Consider the following 23,704-nt stretch of genomic DNA (forward strand, 5'->3'; position numbering starts at 1 on the left):
ATAATATGGAGTATGACATGATTTGATACATAATGCTGTTGTATTGGAGAAAACCACTGTGTTTTTTGTTCTTGGGACACTAAAACATGTTTTCTCCCTTTCCTTTTGCAGATCTTCGCTGCTTTACAGGTGCTGAGCTGCTGTCACCAACACACATGGCTGACGGCGGGAGACGGAAAGGGTGATAAAAAAGACGAGGGGAAGAGAATCATCCACTCACACCCTGAGGAGAGAAACAGGCACTCGTCCATCTGCGGCTTGGTTTCCTGCTCCTCTGCAGCTGTGTTGGACTCATCCACGGCTTCTCTTTTCTGAAAGGGAGTTTTTCTTCTGTCACAGCCGCTGAGGGATGAGCCCCTGGCAATGTGAGGAGCTCGCTGGCCTTGGATGAGGCCCCCGGGGGGCTGATCTCGCTCCTGTGAAGGGGTGACGGCTGATAGCACAGCAGGATCTTCCGCTGTTGCCGTCTTCCACGGCTATCATTAGCGACTAATGAGCCGTCGTTAGAGAGGAAACGGAGACGTGGCCTGTGGAGAGAGGAGGAACTCTACAACTGTCATTAGGAGGCCCGCAGATTTACTACCGTCACATGTTGGAGACATTTTAAGCTTTGGAAGCAAAGGCCAGATACTGGACTTTAAATGTTTTTTGTTCTACTGGGAATGATCTGCAAAATTTCCTATCATTATAGTTTTTATCACTAGTCGAATAGTTTTTTCTCTTTGCCTCCATGGCAGCAGCCTACCGTGTCGTTGTGAGCAGTGTGAGCTGCTACAACAGCGTGGTCGTAGACCGCCGCGCTCACTCCCACGCCGTGCACTACTGCTCCGGACCATGCGGGGCGCTGTCCCAGGGTCTGGACTGCATGGTCGCACACCGCGGCACATGCTCCGAGCTGCTCATCGCCCCCGACCTTGTTTATGGTGACGTCAAGCGCTCGCCAGCGGTCACTCAGCAGCAGCTCTCCGCCGCCACTAAACTCAGCTTGGTCACGGATAATTCCCACAATGGCGGTTTGGAGAGGGCGGGAAGTAGTGGCAACTTGTCCTTGGGGGAGGACAGCCCGACGTGGCGAGGGAAAAAGACGCTCAGTGGTGGTGGAGGGTCGACGGGAAACCTGAGTTCCTCGGGAAGTCTGAAGGATATCACCGAAGAGGCCATCAACCTTGCCAGCGGCAAGCTGAAGGAGTTTTCCTTTGACAAACTTCGTCTTTCCTCCTCCAGTCATGTGACCTTCCGGAAAGGTCGGAAGGTCCGTCCAGAATCCTTTAGCCGTCGCTCGACAGACCTGGATATAATCTACGGCCATTTCAGCTCCAACCTCAACACAACTCCAACAACTAACGGTTCAACAAACGTCCAAAACACTTCTAACGACGAAAATCAGCCTTCGTTTTTGCTCGGGAAAGGAAGTGGGCTGGAGGAGATGAAGCTAAAGGCCAGCGCAGGAGCCTTGTCGGCTATTGCTAAAGTGGGCGGAGCAAGCAGTCTGCTGAGCCTCAGCTCGCTCGACCAGAACCTGAGCACCGTGGCCTCCCTGTACCGCAACACTCTGGGCGAGGAGAACCTGATCGCTCGTCTGCTGGAGAAGACGTGCGCGGAGGCGGCCAGCGGAGGAGCCGGGGGGGAGGACATCCGCGCCTGTCTCGATATTCTGCTCAAATGTTCAGAAGATCTAAAGAAATGCACCGACATCATCAAACAGTGCATCCGACGCAAAACGGGTGGAGGACCGGAGGACGGAGGAGCGAGCCCCGACAGCGTGTACCGGGCCGTAATGACTCGACTCAGCTCCTATCTGAAGAGACTGCCGCTGGAACTGGAAGGAATGGGAAGTCTGGGGAACCAGAGTGGACATAATGATTTGGCCGAGCTTGTAAGCACTCTCCACTCCATCCAACAAGGACCTTACTCCCCCATATTTGGTAACGAGCAACCTCCACGCTACGAGGATGTAGTGCAGTCCCCTCCGAATGCAAAGACTGTTTCGTCCTCATCCTCAGCTTTAAAATCGGACACCATCCATACCCGGACAGTTCAGACCTTCTCCCAGTCCAAAGCTGGTTCCCTTACTAATGGGCTGCAACATCCCTATCCTCCTCTAGTATCCAAACACACTCTGTCCCCTCCGTCCAACACATCGTCTTCTTCATCGAGCTCCTCGCCAACACATTCGCCATCTCCTATCCGTACGTCGCCGACGCCTCCGTACACGCACACACCTTCTGCGTCCCCCGTGGAGGCTCTGTACATAGAAGAAGAGGAGGCAGATATTGGAAAGACAGTAGATCACAGTCCAGCTAGAGGGTTGACCTCCCCTCAGACCAGACCGGGGGTTCTGTCGGGGCATCACGCGCACAACGCTGCATGGCCTCCTCCGGCCTCGCTGACGCTCACAGCTCCCAAAGCAAACAACACGCACAGGAACGAGGACATTGACAAGCTTTTGATGGACTTGGAGAATTTGTCTCAGAGTATGAGCCATCCCAAAAACAAAGAGCCTCCGCTTCCTGCCAAGACCAGGAAGAGGGAGCGAGTGCAGGAGAGCAGTTCTTCTGAGACCTTTCCTCAGCTGCAAGCTCCAAAGTCATCCAGCCAACAGGTCGCCAATGGTCCCAGCCGGTCAGGAGCTCTGCAGAACATCACCCCTCCACAGAGACAAAGCCATGACTGCGTGCCGGGAGAGGAGGACGATGGCGCACTGCTGCTGAGGATCCTTGAAAGCATTGAGAGCTTTGCCCAGGAGCTGGTGGAGTCTGGTGCTGGGAGCACTGGGAGTGCTGAGCGGAACAGTGGGAAAGAGCGAGAGGTGATGAGACTTCTACAAGACACGCTGGCCACGACCGTGAGGGCTGACACTCCTGTGGAGAACACCCCAGCCGCCGCCACCCCCGCTCCGCCCCCTGCTCTCACTAGTGTGGTCCCACCTTTGCCAACCAAACACAGCCTCGCAAACGCAACCGATGCTCCAACATCTGAAGCTGAGTACAGTGCTCCACCTGATGCTGTAGAACCTGTGTCTGTGTCTCCACCTGAACCTGTAAACGAGGCTCTAGAAACCGTGGACGAACTTTCGACTGCTGCCTCAGAAACATCCAAACTTGCAGGCTTAAAGTCCTTTGTGGATCCTAGTGAACCCCCAATGATCACCACTGAAGTTCCACCTTCTTCTCACCAAACTCCAACAGCTGGAAGAGACGCTGCCTCCAAAGCTGAGGATCGTTGTACCACGAGAGACATTGGCTCCACTCTTCTGATCCAACAGACTCCAGAGGTGATCAGAGTAAGTCAGCACAACTCTTTCACTAACTGGCTGTTTGCTTCACAGATGGTAACCTTGGTAATAAAACGCATAAATTAGTAGAAAAGCGCTTGATGTTGGTCACTCTATTATGATTAGTGTTAGGGGACTTCCTGTTGGTTTAATGACTAAATAAGGAGGCTGCTTTCACACCGGTTTGGTTGAGGACTCGGTCCAAATGGGTGGAGGACAGCTAATAATTTGATCTACTTGGTTTGCCTCGGTTTGCGTTCAGAGAACAACTTCTGATCCGCTCCAAAACCATCAGCTTTAGGGGGCCGTTACTGGAGCAGCAAGTTGCAGTGCTTTTGGTGGTTTTAATGCCCTGTTTTGTGCCATTGGCGGTTTTTCCTGACGTGCGCCCGTCTTCATCTTCAATACTTCCAATCGAGTGTGGTTGTGTTGACAGCGCATCGAGTCGCTCTAGACTTCGATTTGAAAAGCTCTGAGACTGACACAATCACTCTAGAATGATTTTGCCTGTTTGATCTGCTCTAGACTTCGTTTGCGTGTTCATACCGACCAAACGAGGGCTATCAGAGCAAACGAATCCTAGAGCGTTTTAAACGGTCTAGGATCCGTTGTTGTGAATGCACCCTAAAACAGTAGATAATTCCAGCCAGTTCGTTTTGTTTTCTTAAGGTTTTTTTTCAGGAAATTTGCTTTGATCTCCTGACATGTTTCAACTATCAACTGCCAGTTTTCTTCGGAGGCGTCTGCTAATTGATGTTTTCTTGACTTCCGTGTACTAATTTCAGCAAGTTAATTTGCTTTGTCTGATTAAATGATTCCTTAACATATTATTCAAAAAGAAGACATAATGAACTTGCTGGAATTATTTTGCAGAAGTCAAGAAAACATCTGATGCCTCTGAAAAAGACTGGCAGTGACAGTCGAATTATGTCAGGAGATCAAAATACTTTTCTGGGAAAAAAAAGAAAGTTGTCTGAATAAATGAAACCTTAACAGATTATAAAACAGTAGATGATTGAAATCAGGAGGTGGTAGAGTCTCTAATTCTGTAACACTTGGCTTTGAAAGGAGGTCTAACATAAAATATATACATAAAATAATGTTTCTTTAAATGATTGTTGAGAGCAGCTTCAATTCCAATAAGTAGTTAAGTAGGGGGAGGGGTTAGGATTAGGGTTGGGCGTTGGTATTTAATAATAATAATGGATTCTGATCCTGTCATGGATTGATAAACCACTGAAACATGTTACAGTTAAGTTAGTTTTTCTTTTTCATTTCTTGTTTTTCTAAAAAGAAAAAGAAAAGAAAATCATTTTCTCAATATTTACTTGTCTTCCCTCCATTTGTTTTCATTCTTTGCCATCCTCCCCCTCAGCTGTAGCGGTGTGTTTGTTTTCAAAGCTGGGTCACCTTATACGCCCTATTTATTGATAGATTATGGTTACCATGGCAGCGACTACAGCTGAGCAGAACATCCAGCACCTGATTACACATCAACCGGGTCTCATTCCTCCTTCACGCAGTGACCTTCTCTCACCTGTGGTTGGTTGTTGGGTGGGTGGGGGGACAGCTTTGTGTTTGCCCCCCCCCGCCTCGCCCTCTGTCTGCCCTGTGATTGGCTTGCCTGTTATTTTTGGGTGAGGTGAATAACGGTTGTTGCCGTGTGGATTGGAAGTGGAAGCGGACGAGGGGCTTCTGATTGGAGCGCGTTGGTCGTGTTGTTGGCACATGAAGTGTTAATGATATGGTTACCCTCTAACCCTCTAACCTGGCAGGGCGAGGTGTGAGGGAGGCCTAAATCTGTCCTCTCTGATGTACTACGGCATCCTGCTAACAGACTCACTGTCGCCACAGTGTAAACGGACCTGGCTACAAGTGTGTGTGTGTGTGTGTGTGTGTGTGTGTGTGTGTGTGTGTGTGTGTGTGTGTGTGTTGGCCTGTGGATGAGTTGACCTAATGCTACTGTGGGTCACAGCTGAGTTTGGGAATAGCTCTTCTGATACCCAACACCAACGTTGGCACTCTGGGAATTATGCTAATGCTGCTAAGCGCCATCTCCACCTTCTCTGCCTCAGTTACACATTAAACTGCCACTCAAACCATAAACAAGGCCCAAAAGTCTCACACACAAGTCAGGAGTTTAGCCGTTTCTTTTTAGTTTCTGTTTCCTCGTCTTTCTCTGTTTATGTGATTTTACTGTTTATTAAACTTCCTGAAATTGTAGCAAACATGCTACAAACTGTAGTTATACTTTTTATATGCTTTAAAGAATTTACTAAATCACTGAAATGTTCTCAAGAACAACGTTGGCCACACTGCTCATTCTGCTAGCTATTAGACTTCCTGAAATCGTAGCAAACATGCTAAATAGTGTTAATACTGTTGTTACTTGATCTTACATGATTTCACTAATTTGGTATTTCCTTCAGAGCATTTAAAATGTATAACAACAGTAGTTAATCCTATTTAGCATGTTTGCTACAATCTCACAAAGTTTAGTAGCTAGCAGGGCTAGCAGTGTGGCTAATGTTGCTCTTGCAACACGATCTTGCATGATTTCAATTCAAGTGATGGCGATAGTCATCTCGTAGCACTTATCAAAATATAAATGTATTAAGAAAAAGGAATTCCAGCGATTCACACGACATCAAGTTGCAAAAGCGACATTAGCCACACTGCTAGCCCTGCTAGCTACTAAACTTCCCAAAATCTTAGCAAACATGCTAAATAGTGTTAATAGAGTTACTACTGTTGTTACTTGATCTTACATGATTTCAGCAATATACCCTGCCAGCTATTACACTTCCTGAAGTCGTAGCAAACATGCTAAATAGGATTAATAGAGTTAACTACTGTTGTTATATGTTTTATGTGCTTTGAGGAATATACTAAGTTGTATAGTGCTAGTGACCGTAGCAACAATGCTAGCCCTGCTAGCTATTAAACATCCTAAAATTTGAGCAAATATGCTAAATGGAATCAACTACTGTTATTAATTTTACTAAATCTCACAAGAGTGGGATTTTGAAAGAGATTATGAGCAATTGTTGACATATTTGCTATGCATGCTAGACATTCAGTTAGCGGTTTTTCGTCAAAAAATAGCGTATAAACACGTGATTTTGCCCCAAAATATGCATGTGAGGTATTTCTGTGTCATATTAGGGTCTGATTTCAAACAAAACTTGCTGGGGAAAAGGGTTTAATTGCTTTTTCTGTTTCAGAATGTGAATTATTTATTTTCCGTCCAATCACGTAAAATGAGAGTTGAATCATTGGGTTGAAGGACTGGAAATTTGTCTCATATTCCCTAGAAAGAGTTAAAAGTATGTAGTGCTTTGAATGGATGTGACCTAAATTGTCCTTAGTGCGATTGCATTAGTGAACTGAATGTGGCCGTGATTTATGAACACATGAACACTCGTAGCTGTAGCCAACGCCAAAGCTGTCATTGTGACGGCTTCATTAACTGATTTGAGTCTTTTTACCAGCTGCTGAGGACGTGTTGCTGCACTGTAATAATAGCTCAGGTCAGCTCAGGCTTCCTTTAGACTAGCGTGGCACAGCTAATCAGATCAGGTTTTGTTACTACATTTTATATAAATAAGAGCCAATAATGATAATAATAAAAACGTGCTGCTATTATGCTCCTCTCTAACCAGCGAGCCAAGAAATGTGGGGTATGAAAAGTCTGCCGGTGTTAATGTGTCGTGTACTGAGACTAATTAAAAGCTTTTTATTATTACACCACCTTAGACGTTTAAATAGTTCATATTAAAGTTAGATAAGCTAGTTCGTTTCATCATAAAGGAAAGGTGATAATAGAATTACTGTATATATTTTTATTTTGGAGCAGACAGGAGCAGAAACTGAGGCCAAATAAAATAAAATAAATGCAAAAATGACTCCAAAAACACACAAAATGACAGAAATATAGACAAAACAACAGTAACTCTCAAAACTACAAAAATGACAGAAAAGTAAACAAACAATAACAAACACATATAGAACTAGAAAAGCACTATGAGAGCGCAGACCTCCGCCAAGCAGCTCAAGCTCGGCTAACACGCTCCGGTCACAGCAACACGGTAAACTCAGGATTACCATGACTACCTGTCAACAATGAGCTGTTATCATGACTACCTGTCAACATTAAGCTTGATGACTCTGAGAGAACCTATGACAACTGAAGTTCCATAGTGTGGATGGGAAAATGAATGTAATATATGTATATATCTATATATTTTATTTTGGTAGCCAGAATATCACCAAAATGTAATCACCTGTTCCTTATCCCATTTATCAATTTTCCAGAAAATTTCATCCAAATCCATTCATAACTTTTCAGGTTATCTTGCTGACAGACAGACAGACAGACAGACAGACAGACAGACAGACAGACAGACAGACAGACAGACAGACAGACAGCCAGACAGACATATTACCTCTCTGCACTTCCTGCTTGGAGGTAAAAAGAGAAAATCTACAAAATGATTTTAAAGAACCTCCACAAAATAATGAATCCAAAACTACAAAAAACATCTGTATTTTTCTGTCATTTTGTGTATTTTTGTGTGTGATGAGGCATTTTCTTTGTTTTTGTTGTACTTTTGGATTTTTGTAGTACTTTCTTGTATTTTTGTATATTTATCTGTAACTTTGTGGTGTTTTTTTTTGCTGTTGTTTTTTGTATATTTTGTAATTTTGTGTGTTTTTGCTGCTGTTTTGTGCATCTTTCTGTCATTTTGTGTATTTTTGTTGTCATTTTCTAAATGTTTTGTTATTTTTTGTGTTTTTGTTGTTGTTTTGTTCGCGATAAATCATTTTGTGTATGATATTTTTGTTTCTCGAGTAATCTCTTGTATTGTTGGCCCCACATATGTAGAGTGGCTTGTCGGCTTTAGATGATACATTTTAGAACAGTCGAGGAACCTTGAATGGTTTTGTGACTCAAAGGAGATTTTAAGAAACTCTAAACAGGCATAGGGATAAAAAAGGATTAAAAATGACTGTGTCAGAGGTTTTATGTTTTCTGTTACTGACTCAGAGAAAAGAGAGGAACCAGTAAAAACCTCTGTACAGTTGTTGACTTTGGGTCAGTGGGGGATGATGATGATGATGATGATGATGATGATGATGATGATGATGACATCATTTCACGGCTGCTTCCTCAGGAAATAAAGTCACAGCAGGAAGTTCAGCCAAGGCAGGAAACACACCCGCTCTGCCAAGGTGCTCAACCTCCACATGAAAGAGCTGATGTACACACACACACTAACACACAATGTAGCACACACACACAGTAAACACACAATGTAGCCCACACACACAGGTACACCAAAGGAGGCACACACACCTAACACACCACACAGTAACACACACAATGTAACACACACACACTAACACACAATGTAGCACCACACCACACTAAACACACACACACAGTAACACACACAATGTAACACACACACTAACACACAATGTAACCACACACACACTAACACACAATGTAGCACACACACACATTGTAATACACACAATGTAACACACACACAGTAACACACAATGTGACACACACACACTAACACACAATGTATCACACACACACTAACACACAATGTAACACACCACACACTAACACACAATTGAAACACACACATAACACACACACACACACCACAACACACACATTGTAATACACACAATGTAACACACACACACAGTAACACAATGTAACACACACACACAGTAACACACATTGTAACACACACACAGTAACACAATGTAACACACAATGTAACACACACACAGTAACACAATGTAACACACACACACAGTAACACACAATGTAACACATACACAGTAACACAATGTAACACACACACTGACACACACGGTAACACACACACACAGACACACAAGGGAACACACACACACACACACACACTGTAACACACACACACACACACACACACACACACACAGTAACACACAATGTAACACATACACAGTAACACATTGTAACACATACACAGTAACACACAATGTAACACATACACAGTAACACATTGTAACACATACACAGTAACACACAATGTAACACATACACAGTAACACATTGTAACACATACACAGTAACACACAATGTAACACATACACAGTAACACAATGTAATACACACACAGTAACACACAATGTAACACATACACAGTAACACAATGTAATACACACAATGTAACACATACACAGTAACACAATGTAATACACACACAGTAACACACAATGTAACACATACACAGTAACACAATGTAATACACACAATGTAACACATACACAGTAACACAATGTAATACACACAGTGTAACACACAGTGGTCTTACTAGAGCTGTGATGGGAAACTTTTATGTCATGGACTAAAACAATGACTAATGGATTAACATTAAAACAGGAAAGGAACATTTTATTTTTGTAGTTTTGTTATCATTTAGTGTATTTTCTTTGTGTGTTTATGAACCATTTTTTTGTATTTTGGTGTTGCTTGGTATATCCGGTATCATTTTGTGTATTTCTTCTAATTTTGTGTATTTTTGTTGTATCTCGGTTGTAATTTGTTGTGTTTCTTTTTTGTTGTTTTGTGTATTTTTGGAGTCAAAATGTGTGTTTGTATTGTGTGTAGCTAGTTGTCCATATCTATACTAAACAATGGGATGTTTCCTGCTATCACTCAAGGATGTTCACACGTGTTAATTATGAGTCATAATAATGTCCATATTCACACCCGTATCATCTTCCTGCAGCATGGAAACCACCATAACATGTGTTCAATAGGAAGTCATTGGTGGGATTTCCCTTCTCCACAGTCACATGCTGCGTGCTGATTGGCTGAGGGAGGTCTGTGGGTCTCCCCCACAGATCAGCGGCTCCAGGGGGATCAGACGGAGGCTTGGGGAGTGTTGTCAGCTTATTTCAGCCCAGTGAGGGGGTGTGTTTTTGTTTCCATGTGAAAGTGTTAGTCACTGTTCCAGAACATCGTAGCTGGGTGTCAGCTCGGGTGTCACCTGTTCCCACCCTTTCCCTTCGTCTGCGTCTTTGAAGTAAACCTTCATCAACTGCACCTAAACCAGGCATAATACACAAACAGACTCCAGAAACATACACAAATGACAGCAAAATACACAAAAATATATATAAAACAAGCACGTAAATTATAAAATGACTCATAGTGCACAACAACAAAAACAGAATATACACAATGACAACAAAAATACACCAAATTATAACATTAATCTACAGACTAGAATTAAAAACTGACAGCAAAACACACAAAAGACAACAAAAATACAGTAAAAATGCACAAAATAACTCATAACACACAAAAAACAGCAAAACATCAACAACAACAACCAAAACAAAATGACTAAAGAATACAAAAAAATAATAGAAAATATAGAAAATAACAAAAAAAATGATTCAAAAATCACTCACTGAAAGCAAATATACACAAAATGGTTCATAACTTACAAAATATCAGACAAATTTAACATAATGACTCCAAAAACACACAAAATAACAATAATAACTCACAAATATAACAGAAAAAGAGTGAAATATACAGAATGACTACAAAAATAAGAGTTTAAAATAATTTTATAAATCTAGGTCTTGGAGGAATGCATTGTGCAGTTATAAATCTCTGTAATCACACTTTAAAACATCATTATTTAGTGAAAGTCTGGCAGAAGGAGATGAAACTATGAGGCTTTAAAGAGAAACAAGACAGGACATGGTGGTACATGCTGCCCCCTGCTGGTTTAAACTGGGACTTCATGCACTGTGAACTGGTTTAAAGAGTGAGTGTTTAGCGCCATCTACAGGTGGATGATATGAAGTGACGTAATTCTGTTGGTTTTCCTGTTTTTTATTTATTTTAAGGAAATGTTTGGACTTTCTGAACTTTGGCCTTTGTTCTTCTTAGAGGAGGGACAACATGATTTTTTATGGTTTTATAAAAACTCAGACGATGAGATGAAAACACGCCTTTGTCTTTGTTGTAAAGTAAATATTATGTGTATAGAAAATATGCTCTTTATATCAACAAAGCTTAACATTTTGTTGTACGTACATAACAGTTTTTATTATATTTATATATATATTTTTATATTTTTTTATATTTTCTTTGTGTGTGTGTGTGTGTGTGTGTGTGTGTGTGTGGTAAATGATGAATACTGTGTAGTTGAGATGTACTGGGAAACATTCCTTCCACCACTTGATCCCAGGGAAATGCCTGTTGCCATGGAGATGGCATTTGGCATGCCTTTGGTCTAAAGGGCTATCGTAGCCTAGCACAGGCTTAGCTTTAGCTACAAAACACAGATTCTTTGCATTTATTGATTTATAAAGTAGATATAAAAAATACAAGAAACAACAAAAAAACACAGATCGACTCCAAAAATGCATAAAACAACCATTATAACAAAATGACGACAAAAGTACACAGAACAACAGCAAAAATACACAAAACAACCAAAAAAATTGTAGCTTAGCACAGGCTTAGCTTTAGCTACGCTGTTTGTTAGCTAAAAAAAACACAGATTACTTTATATACAGATATTGCATTTATGGATTTAAAAATTAAAGTGGATATAAAAAGTACAAAAATATACAAAATGAGTCCAAACACACAAATGTAAATGTGTGTGTGTGTGTGTGTGTGTGTGTGTGTGTGTGTGTGTTAAGTCTGCCTGGTGCCTGAAGCAGAATAGGAATAGAGCAGGAACTAGATGCTATATTTACTCTGATAATTTTACAGTCTGCAGACAGACTGTTCCATCAAACAGGTGTGTGTGTGTGTGTGTGTGTGCGGGAGTGTGAGTGTGTGTGTGTGTGTGTGTGTGTGTGTGTGTGTGTGTGTGTGTGAGTAGGAAGTTGTTATGTTCGCACTATTCAGCTGTTCTCAGAGTGGAAGAAGTAGTTCCTGTAAACACACACACACACGCACACACACACACACACACACACACACACACACACACACACACACACACACACACACACACACACACACACACACACACACCTGTTGCTTTCTGATTTCCTTTCCTAATTTTTGCTTCTAATTGTTATGTTAGAACTAATGAAGATGTTTCATTTGAGCTTTTTGTCCAATAATACATTTCTAATATGAACTGATACAATACATACATAGCCCCTCCCCCTAACCAAATATTTTGTCACATAATATTTTATATCCAAGGGAATAAAAGGTTATTTTTACTTTTATTGTGACACCCATTGGACGTGTTTCCACTAATAAACATCACCTGTATTAATATTGTGTCTCAAAACAACAATACGTGTCAGTTTGTGACTATTGGTGAAAAAACTGATGCTGATGTCTTGATTGATATGACATTTTATGGTAAATATCAACCGATAACATTTTATTAAATGACTCACACAGAAAAGCTTTAGCAGTAGCAAGAATTTTTCCCAACTTACACAAAAAACAAATAATCATAAAATGACAGAAAAATGCAGAAAAGGGTGATTCAAAACTACACAAAAATAAAAGAATATTCAAAATGACAACAAAATGCACAAAGTTACTCCAAATACACAGAAAAGTATGCGAGAGGATGATAAAAAATACACAAAAATATCAAAACGTTTTGCAAAACGACAACAAAATTACTCCAAATAAACACAAAATCACAGAAAAATATGCAAAAGGAGTGATAAAAACTACACAAAAATAACAGAAAACTATTCACAACAACAACAAAATGAACCCAAAATTACAGAAAATACACGAAAGTGTGTTTTTTTTAAAAAAAAAGTACAAAGAAATAACAAAAAATATACAAATGATAACAAAAATACACAAAATGAAAACCATAACACACAAAAAGAAGGTAAGGTAAACGCACATGGTTAAGAAAATGAACAGCAAAGATACGCAAAATTACTCAGAATAACAGAATTACAGAAAAATACCCAAAAGGATGAAAAAATGTACAAAATTTTACAAATGACAAAAAAAATCCACAAAATAAAAACCATAACACACAAAATTAAGGAAAAATATACAAAATTACAACAAACAGATTAAAAAGGAAACCACACAAACTGTTTGTTGTTTCCTGTATTAATGCTCTGATTGGTTATTATTCATAAATGTTGATCATGTGACCCTCAGATCAGATCCCATAATTAGAGGAGGCGTGTGTGCGTGTGTTTTAGGACCAATCAGAGCAGATTTCCTGACAGTTAGAGAGGAAAAGAGCAAACAGCTGCACACACACACACACACACACACACACACACACACACAGAGAAAGGGAGTTAAACTCTGATGGGAACCAGTTCACAGCTGCTGCTGGTTAGAAAATAATGATGATAAAATGTTTTATGTTTTTTGGAGGAATGGGATTAAAGGAGTTTGTTGGAATGTGACCTTGGAGTTCAAACTACTGATGAATGTCATCACTTCCTGTGTCCAGTGTTTCTAAACCATTATTCAGCCTAAAAAAGTAGATACTGTATAAATAGTGCAGACAATGGCAGCTGGCGGCCCTCAGACTCATTTTGTCCGTAATTGCAGAAAAGGACTTTATTAAACATACAGTGACTGAAAAATGCACAAGATGTCACAAAATACCCTAAAAGGCCAGAAAAATGTGCAAAGCAACAACAAAAATACTCAAAATATGAGCAGAAATGCATAAAAATAAAATAAATTACATAAAATGACAACAAAAATACAAAATATGATCACAAAAATGCACCCAATGGCTATAAAAAATTTATAAAATGACCAAAAATACACAAGATGACTATAGAAAAACACAGAATAACAGATAGACATGCAAAACAACAAAAAGGAATTACTCCTTGAGAACATAAATACATAAAATGATAATAAATTACACAAAATTACAACAAAAATCCAAAAAAAAAAATTTTGAAAACACACATAACAACCAAAATACAAATAATGATTCAGAAAAATACAATCAATAACCTACAAACAACATTTAAAAATGATCAAAATTACTCCAAAATCACACAAGATGATGATAAGAATAAACAAAAACAACTGATGAACCTATTAAAGAACAAAAATACACTAAACGACCATAAACACATACAAACTGACAGAAAAGTTCACCAAGACGCAACAAAAACAATAAAACTATTAAAATTACTCCACATACGCACAAGACAACTATAGAATATACAAAAAATAACAGATAAATATACAATGAAATAACAAAATTACGCAATTATTCTAAAAAATGACAACAAAAATACACAAACTCTGGTGTTTCCTGTGTTAATGCTCAGATCGGATAAAATCCCATTTCTGTGGCTATGCTGTGATTTATATATATATGTACTGTATATGTATACTGTATATATATATATTTCTGTGCATTTGTTGTTTGTCATTTTCTAATCGTCGACTGATGATGTTGGTTTGAAGTCTGAGGTAAAAACTGTGTTTGTAGTTGTAGTCGCTGCTAAATTAAAAGAATGATGAAAGTCATCATTTTACATTAATTGTATGTAATGTAAGAGGAAACATAATGTACCCCATACTCCTGCACACTTAAAACATAATAATGTCATGTTATATACAGTGAATTTTACCTGTCATGTTGAGTATTTATATACTGTATATAGAATATTTACATTTCCTGAAGAAAATGCAAGTGAGGATGAAGGTGCTGACTCGCGTCATTGAACACTGCATTAGCATTAGCCTCGCATTACCGTTAGCATTAGCCTGTTATTAGCATTAGCTAATGTCAGTGCCCAATACGTTCACGGGCCGGATCCTTTCAACGCGTGTGCGTAGACAAGCAGCCTAGTTGGAAGGATCTGAAAAAATCCAGTTTGGGCACTGACAGGACAGCTAGCATGAGTGTAAGCCTAGCATTAACATTAGCATTTTCTAGCATTAGCTTACCATTAGCCTAGGATTCGCTAGTATTAGCCTACCATTACCATTAGCCTAGCATTAACATTACATTTTGCTAGCATTAGCGTTAGTTTAGCATCAGCCTAGTATTAGCCTAGCATTAGCTTAGCATTACCATTATCATTCACGAGCAGTAGCCTATCATTAACATTAGCATAGCATTACCGTTATCATTCGCTAGCAGTAGCCTATCATTAACATTAGCATAGCATTACCGTTATCATTCGCTAGCAGTAGCCTATCATTAACATTAGCCTAGCATTAACATTAACTTTTGCTTGCATAAGCATTAGCTAGCATTAACATCAACATAGCATTAGCATTAACATATCATTAGCATTAGCCTAATAATAGCGTAAGCTTAGCATTGGCGTTAGCCTACCATTAGTACTAGTGCCCCTTATGACAATTTGCATACCCCTGGGGGTACCCGTACCCCACTTTGGGAACCTAGGTTCTAGAGGAAACTGAGTTGTTTGCAGTGTGGAACAATATTTATCACTGATTGCTGATTTGTGTAATTTGAGGACTTTCCTTTATTATTATTATTATTATTGTTATTAATAATAATAATAATAATAATAATAATAATCTATTTCTGCTGTAATGGAAGTCGACAGGTGTGTATTTGAAGGATTTTAATGTTCATATTGGAACGCTGCTTTAAGTTTGGCTGATGGAGAACGTTCATGTCAACAAATATAACAGCAGGTGCTTTACTCGCTGATTCATCACTTCATCACTGACTCAAATTATCTCCATGAATATATTTATGCCCTCATACAGTAACGATTACACTGATGTTAGTTTATCTTTTCATTCTCTTATTATTGGTTTAAATCAGTCAAACGTAGGAACTTTAGTCATTACTGGTGTGTGTGTGTGTGTGTGTGTGTGTGTGTGTGTGTGTGTGTGTGTGTGTGTGTGTGTGTGTGTGTGTGTGTGTGTGTGTACCAGTGGTGTGTGTGTGTGTGTGTGTGTACCAGTGGTGTGTGTGTGTGTGTGTGTGTGTGTGTGTGTGTGTGCCAGACTTTGGTGCGGCTCATGTTTCTGTCAGAGGCATGCACTAAAAACACACACACATGGAGGAGGTGGTGATGGTGGGGGGGGGGGGGGGGGGGGAACTACTGCTGGGTTTGTGCCCTAGAGAGGAGCTCTCATTTGGGGTCGTAGTCCCCCGTTGGGCGTCCCTGGTACCATGGTTCTACTTCCTGTTCTGGTCTGGAGCTGCTGCTGACTCTCACACACATGCACACTTAGGACACACTCGTGCACGTTTTCTCTAATCAGCGTGAGTACGCGATGATGATCAAGGAGACGTCGTTGAGGGGGGACCCCGACCTGAGGGGGGAGCTGGCCTTTCTGGCCCGGGGGTGTGACTTTGTGCTTCCTTCACGTTTTAAGAAGAGACTGAAGTCGTTCCAGCAGCAACAGGTCAGTGAACCTGCGTTGAAAACCACAAACGTGCACTATTTACGTGATTCTGAAGGCTATGGAAGAGGACTATATTTTTTTTGTGTAATATTTTTAAAATATTATTAATGTTCTGAGAGGAAAGTCAGAATTCAGAGAAAAAAAGTCAGAGATTTGAGATTAAAGTTAGAATTTTGAGGAAAAAAGTCAGAGTTTTGAGACTAATGTAGTGATATATATCTATAGGTATAGTGCATGGGGCCACTCAGCTATTCAGAGACAGATATTAATAGGCAGGAGGTGCAGGAATAGAGTGACAGAATGAGTGTTCCAGCTGTCCTGCTCATACATAGTAACTGGACACACTGGGAGCTCCTACTGGAGGGAACTGGGAAGGATTCCCACCGTCCAGGGTCTATTTATCACATGTCGCCTCATGTAGCGAATAGAAATCAGGCCAAACAGGTACGTTTGGATGAAACCAGTGTTTGTGTGCATGGCATTAGATCACATTGGATTTAAAACATATATAATAATAAGCAACAAATTATGCTTGAGAAGTTGTTTATGATTAGTGCGACCTGTGTGTTGTTTCCTCACGTTTATTTCTTAGGTTTTATAGTTTTTGACGTCCTGCATTTGTCTTAAATCCTGCTTATTTAGTTTCACAGTTTTTTGTATCCAACAGTGGATTTTGTCTTTTTGTTGAAAAATATTCAAAACTACAACAAAATGCAAAGAATTACTCCAAATAAACACAAAATTACAGGAAAATATGCAAAAAGATGATTAAAAATACACAAACAGAAAAATGCATACACATAATAATAATCATAATTAACAAATTAGGAGTAATCCTTTCATTTACTTGTACAAACCAATAAGTAATAAGTAGTAATTATTAGTGCGACTTTGTTCTTCTAGAATGTGAAAGCAACGCTCTGATTGGCTGCTTCACAGATGTTTGATTCTGACGCATTTTTTACAGGGATTGTTTTTGTTTTTGTGTGAAATGACATTTGGAGGAAATATAAAAGAGGAAGTTGCAGAAAAAAAACAAGGTCCAATATATATTTTTTAAAATTATTATTAAAAATGAGGGAAAAAAGTCAGAATTATGAGTGTAAAATCAGATTTCTGAGATTAAAGTCAGAATTTTGACTTTTAATTGAATAATTTAAAAAATATTGGACCTTGTTTTGAATTTTTCTTCAGTGACCCTAATCCTGCAGGCTGTTGAAGATCTAAACATAAATAAAGATGTTTTATTATGAAAAATAGAAGTTGATCTTCCAGAATAAAACCAAGATCTAATATTTTTTTATCATTATGATTATTAATGTTCTGAGGGGGAAAAAAAATCTGAATTCTGAGGGGAAAAAAAGTCAGAATTTTTAGATTAAACTCAGAATTCTTAGGAAAAAAGTCTGAATTCTTAGAAAATAAGTCAGATTTCTGAAAAAGTTGGAATTCTTAGTTTAAAGTTCTTTCTTTCTTTCTTTCTTTCTTTCTTTCTTTCTTTCTTTCTTTCCAGGTTCAGTCCAAACCAGAGAAGAAACCCTCCACACCCCCTCCCTCTCCCCCCGTCCCTCCCCCTCTGTCCCCCAGCCCTCCCCCAGCTCCAGTCATCATCACCCCTCCTCTTAACATTCCCAGGTTCTACTACCCCCGGGGGCTCCCTGCCCTGGGCCCTGTGGCCCCCCACCACCAAGCAGCCATCGCTAGCATCCAGGAGGCGTTCAATGACCTGGAGGAGCAGAAAGCCGACATTTATGAGATGGGAAAGATCGCAAAGGTTAGAGCGACATTAGAGAGTGATTTAAGATTTAAACCATCGCAGCAACAAAACATTTGGTTTTAAAAACATCAGGGTATCAATACCTTGATGGAGTTCGAAAATGAGAAGTGTGCAAATATTTTTTCCATAGTTTTTGTTTCTTTTCTTGTTTTTTGTACTGTGTTCGAAGTATCTTCATAGGGGACCGCGTTTCTTAGAAACTATTTAAGATAGTTAGTTATTTTATATTCTGATGTGATCATATTTTCTTATGTATATTTAGGACATTTAGGAAAAGGTTCTGAGTTATAATGACAATCAGTCTGGTGGGGATGTTGATGACTGTCTTCTTGTTTAGTTCTGGTTCTCTTTTAGAACCCACAGTCATGTTCTGTGTGTTTCTACTCAGGCGTGTGGGTGTCCTCTCTACTGGAAGGCCCCCATGTTTTACTCAGCAGGTGGTGAGAGAACAGGATTCGTCTCCGTTCAATCCTTCGTAGCAACGTGGAGAAAGTAAGAGATGATCCCCAATGGGCTTTGATGGCTTTGATGGCTTTGATGGCTTTGATGTGACAAACGCTGACGTCTGTTTTTATGTTCCCTCTGTTTTCTGTAGGTTGTTACACAGTTGCCATGACGACGCGTCCAGGTTCATTTACCTGTTAGCTAAACCTGGCTGTAACTACCTGGAACAGGAGGATTTTATTCCTCTGATGCAGGTAAACGTGAAGAAAAACTGGATTTAAAATTAGAATTAATGCTTAAATACTCATAATAAGTTTCTTATAATTTGAATTTTTAACTCATGTTGACACTAATCACTATTACACATACTAAGTGTGTGTGTGTGTGTGTGTGTTTAGGACATGGTGGACACACATCCTGGACTCACGTTCCTAAAGGACGCTCCTGAGTTTCATTCCCGCTACATCACTACGGTAAATATGTAATCATGGTTTTTTAGACGATTAGTTTTAACAACGATATGATCCAAATCATGAAATATTGGTTCATTTATAACGATTCGATCTGAATGGATTCAGTAACTTTTTTATCCAGATTTAATAGATTCCTGATGTTTATTGTAAGGGAATCATCTATAAATTAATTATGGACATAAAGTAAACAACATTTCATGTCAAATATATTCACATTTTATTTGAATAAAGTCCAACCAACACTTCAGTTTAAATGAACAGGATGTTCACTTTTCTGCTCTAATGTTTAATAATCAATAGTTTAGGTTTACCTGACTCTTGTGATTGGTTTTATACATCCAAATAATACAATAATAATATAAAAATGATGTGTTCAGATGAAATGAGCAGTGGTTAAACCTGATACTTTTCCTTTTAACTTGCTTCTGCAGAGCTAACGCTAACAAGCTAACGCTAACAAGCTAACACTAACAAGCTAATGCTACATGATATGATCATAAAATGATTTTAGATCAATGTAGTTGGATCGTAGGAATGTGAATCAATACATATGGTAATAATTATATCTTTAGTTAATATTCAATTATTTATTGATTGTATATTTTATTTTGTCTTTATTAATATTAATATTTAAAGAGCCAAAAAATATATCAACAAAAATAGAAAAATGATTCAAAGTTTTTGTTTTATTGATTTGTGACCAGAAAACATAACTTTTGTATTTACATGTATTTATTTATTTATTTATTTGTACCAGGTGATCCAGCGTATTTTCTACGTGGTGAACCGTTCGTGGTCAGGTCGTATAACGATGACGGAGCTCAGGAGGAGTAACTTCCTTCAGACTCTGGCTCTGCTGGAGGAAGAAGACGACATCAACCAGATCACCGACTACTTCTCCTACGAACACTTCTACGTCATCTACTGCAAGTTCTGGGAGCTGGACTCAGACCACGACCTGTACATAGACCCCAAGGACCTGGGACGCTACAACGACCACGGTAAGAACCACAAAAAACGCTGACCTCAGCACATCAGAGGTTTTCATTCTTTTCATCTGTCTTTTTGTGCCATTTTGTTGTGTGTTATTGGAGTCCTTTTGTGTATATTCGTCATGTTTTTGTATATTTGTCTGTCATTTTGTGTGTTTTTGAAATCATTTTGTTTTTTTTTGTTGTTACTTTGTGTTATTGGAGTCGTTTTGATTATTTTTCTTATATTTTTGGATGTTTTTTTGTGTTTTTCAAATCATTTGTTGTCATTTAGTGTATTTTGGAGCCATTGTTTATTGTGTTTATCTCGTTTCTCCAACAGCTTCGTCTCACAGAATCATCGACAGGTTGTTTTCTGGAGCCGTGACTCGGTGAGAGGCCACACACACACACACACACACACACACACACACACCCCAGCAGGTGCATTAGAGAGTAAACAAACGTGTCACTTCCTGTTTCCAGAGGAAACGGCGTGCAGAGGGAGGGAAGGATGAGCTACGCAGAGTTCGTCTGGTTTTTAATATCAGAAGAAGATAAAAAGAATCCAACCAGGTGAGAAATGATTCATTAAAAATGTTCTTTAATCCAGAGATGTGAAACAAACATGTGATTATATCTGATCTGAGGGTCACATGATCAACATTCATGTTAGCATTAGAATAATGACCAATCAGAGCATTAACACAGGAAACAATAAAGAGCTCTGTGTGTTTTTATTCTCATTTTATAGTTTTGTGTATTTATATTTATGTTTTTTGTGTTATTGGCGGTATTTTGTCTATTTTTTTCTAAATAGTTTCTTGTCATTTTGTTATTCTATATTTTTGGTGTTTTGTGTATTTCTGATGTCATTTTATGCACAGAATTGTGTGTTTTTGCATATTTTTCTCTCATTTTATGTGCTTTTGTTAATTTTGTGTATTTCTTCTTGTGTTTTGTGTCTTATTGGAGTTATTTTGTATGTTTTTCTTTCATTTTGTGTGCGTTTGTTGTTGTTTGGAGTCATGAGGTCTATTATTGTGTGTAGTGCCTGTTCTACACACCTGCTGTGGTTTGTGTGTAACTGTTTGTCTCTTACGTTCTGCTCCCAGTATCGAGTACTGGTTCCGCTGCATGGACGTGGACGGCGACGGCGTCCTGTCCATGTTTGAGTTGGAGTATTTCTACGAGGAGCAGTGTGAGAAGATGGAAAGGATGGGAATCGAACCCCTGCCCTTCCAGGACCTGCTCTGTCAGATGTTGGATCTGGTGAAGCCTGCGAGTCCAGGTGAGGAGGAGGAGGACGACGACGACTTCCTGGTTGAAGCAGACCAGCCAATCACAGCTCTGTGTTTTATTCTCCAGGTAAAATCACACTAGGAGACCTGAAACGCTGCAGGATGGCTCACATCTTCTTTGACACGTTCTTCAACCTGGAGAAATATCTGGACCACGAACAGAGAGACCCGTTTGCTGTGCAAAAGGTGGGAATCAGCTTTTTATTTATACAATATTATATTATATAGAGTTTTTTCTTTTGTTCTCATTTTTTCTTGTATCTGCCTAATTGTTTGGGGCTGATTAATGTTAAGCAGAAAAAGTTTATTTAATCACGACACACAAAACAAAAACATACAACAACATTAATCCAAAGAATGAGAGAAAAATATACAAAATGAAAAAAGTACACAAAAACACACAAAATAGAAAAAACGCACGAACAAAAGCAAAAATACACAAAATAACTAAAACAAACACAAAATTACAGAAATACACACAAAACACTCGAGACAACAACAACAAAATGTACAAAGTGACGACAGAAAAGCACGAAATCGCTGAAAAAATCAATCTACAAAAACGCACATAATGATAGAAAGATATATGAACGATAACGACAATACACATAATGACAGAAAAATCCACAAAATGCAAAAGATTACTCCAAAAACACTAAATACAGCAAATAAAAATCCACAAAATGACATTAAACAACATCAAACACAAAATGACGGGGAAATATAGAAGAAATGACATCCAGAAACACTAAATACTACAAAAAATACACAAAATGATACACAAACCGAAAACATAAATACACAGAATGACACAGAAATATACAAAATAACCATAGAAATACACAATAATTGACAACAGAAAGACACAAAATGACTCCAAAAACAGAATAAACAACCACAAATATATAAAAAACAACAAAAACACACATAACGAGAGACAATTGTACAAATGACATCCTCGTGTGTTCCAGGACGTGGACAGTGAAGGTCCGGAACCGTCCGACTGGGATAAATACGCCTCAGAGGAATATGAGATCCTGGTGGCGGAGGAGACTGCTAACGAGCAGCTACATGAAGGGTACAGCTAATAATTCATCATTAATAATTAGAACAATAATTACAATAGTTCCTTCTGTCCTGTTGTTCCTAACAGGTCGTTTGAAGACGACTATGATTCAGAGGAGCTTCAGGTCTCTGCAGACATTGGAAATAAAATGGAAAAACTGGTGATTACGGACCTGTCAGCGTGAAACTCCATCAGTGGGACGTCAGAGCTTGTTTTTAAGGAAAATAAAAAGAAACGGAGTCAAAGAGGCTTCTTTAAAAACACAGAGAAAACTGTGTGAGCGTCTGCAGCTCTCGGCTCTGCAAATAAGACCTGAACCTGTCAGACAATGGAAGAACCGTCCCTATGAGCACCTGCAGCTCTCGGCTCTGCAAATAAGACCTGAACCTGTCAGACAAGATGGAGGGAAGAGCCACACAAACTGTCGCTGGCTGTGCTGGAAAAGAAGGTGTGGCTGCTCTGAACAGCACCGCCCCCCGTGGACACTTGGTGCGACTGCACCGTAAGCCATTGCTGACATCACAGAGCAGACCTGGCAACCGGCGGCCCCTGAGGGCCACATGCAGGCACGCAGCACTCAGGCCCCCCAAAGTAGTGACTCCAAACACACACACAGTGAGAGAAAATGACAACAAAACACAAAAAATAATAGGAAAAAATACACAAACAAAAGCGAAAATACACAAAATGATGCAAAAACACACACAAACGTACAGGAAAATATAGAAAATGACTTGTGACACTTTAGACAACAACAAAAATACACAGAATGAAAGAAAAATGTACAAAGTGATGACAGAAATTTCACAAAATGACTCAAAAAACAACAACTAAAACACACAAAATGACAGAAATATACACAAAATACAGATGAATACTCCAAAAACAAAAAATACAGCAAAAACACTCATGACACACATAAAAACAATACAAAATGACAGAGAAAATACAAGAAATTACCCCTGAAACACAAAATCCAACAAC

The 23,704-nt window shown here is 39.3% G+C and overlaps 1 protein-coding gene across 4 annotated transcripts in view; it reads left to right on the plus strand.

The window, feature by feature from the left end:
- The window catches only part of ppp2r3a (protein phosphatase 2, regulatory subunit B'', alpha), a 52,987-nt gene extending 29,645 nt beyond the window's left edge, over window positions 1-23,342 (plus strand). For 2 of the 4 annotated variants that reach the window (XM_028437860.1, XM_028437861.1), the window contains exons 2-13: window positions 112-3,283; window positions 18,202-18,462; window positions 18,854-18,957; window positions 19,061-19,163; window positions 19,308-19,382; window positions 20,140-20,383; window positions 20,697-20,745; window positions 20,840-20,929; window positions 21,469-21,644; window positions 21,722-21,840; window positions 22,626-22,732; window positions 22,808-23,342. In XM_028437860.1, coding sequence (XP_028293661.1) covers window positions 731-3,283; window positions 18,202-18,462; window positions 18,854-18,957; window positions 19,061-19,163; window positions 19,308-19,382; window positions 20,140-20,383; window positions 20,697-20,745; window positions 20,840-20,929; window positions 21,469-21,644; window positions 21,722-21,840; window positions 22,626-22,732; window positions 22,808-22,904 — 3,978 coding nt within the window. In that variant the 5' untranslated portion in view covers window positions 112-730 and the 3' untranslated portion in view covers window positions 22,905-23,342. Of the gene's footprint in view, window positions 1-111; window positions 3,284-16,394; window positions 16,689-16,780; window positions 17,133-18,201; window positions 18,463-18,853; window positions 18,958-19,060; window positions 19,164-19,307; window positions 19,383-20,139; window positions 20,384-20,696; window positions 20,746-20,839; window positions 20,930-21,468; window positions 21,645-21,721; window positions 21,841-22,625; window positions 22,733-22,807 lie in introns of those variants that run through there. The other 2 variants (XM_028437863.1, XM_028437862.1) reach the window with 2 other exon arrangements.
- Window positions 23,343-23,704: the final 362 nt, after the last annotated feature.

This window comes from Gouania willdenowi, chromosome 22 (assembly GCF_900634775.1).
Source record: "Gouania willdenowi chromosome 22, fGouWil2.1, whole genome shotgun sequence".
NCBI lineage: Eukaryota > Metazoa > Chordata > Actinopteri > Blenniiformes > Gobiesocidae > Gouania > Gouania willdenowi.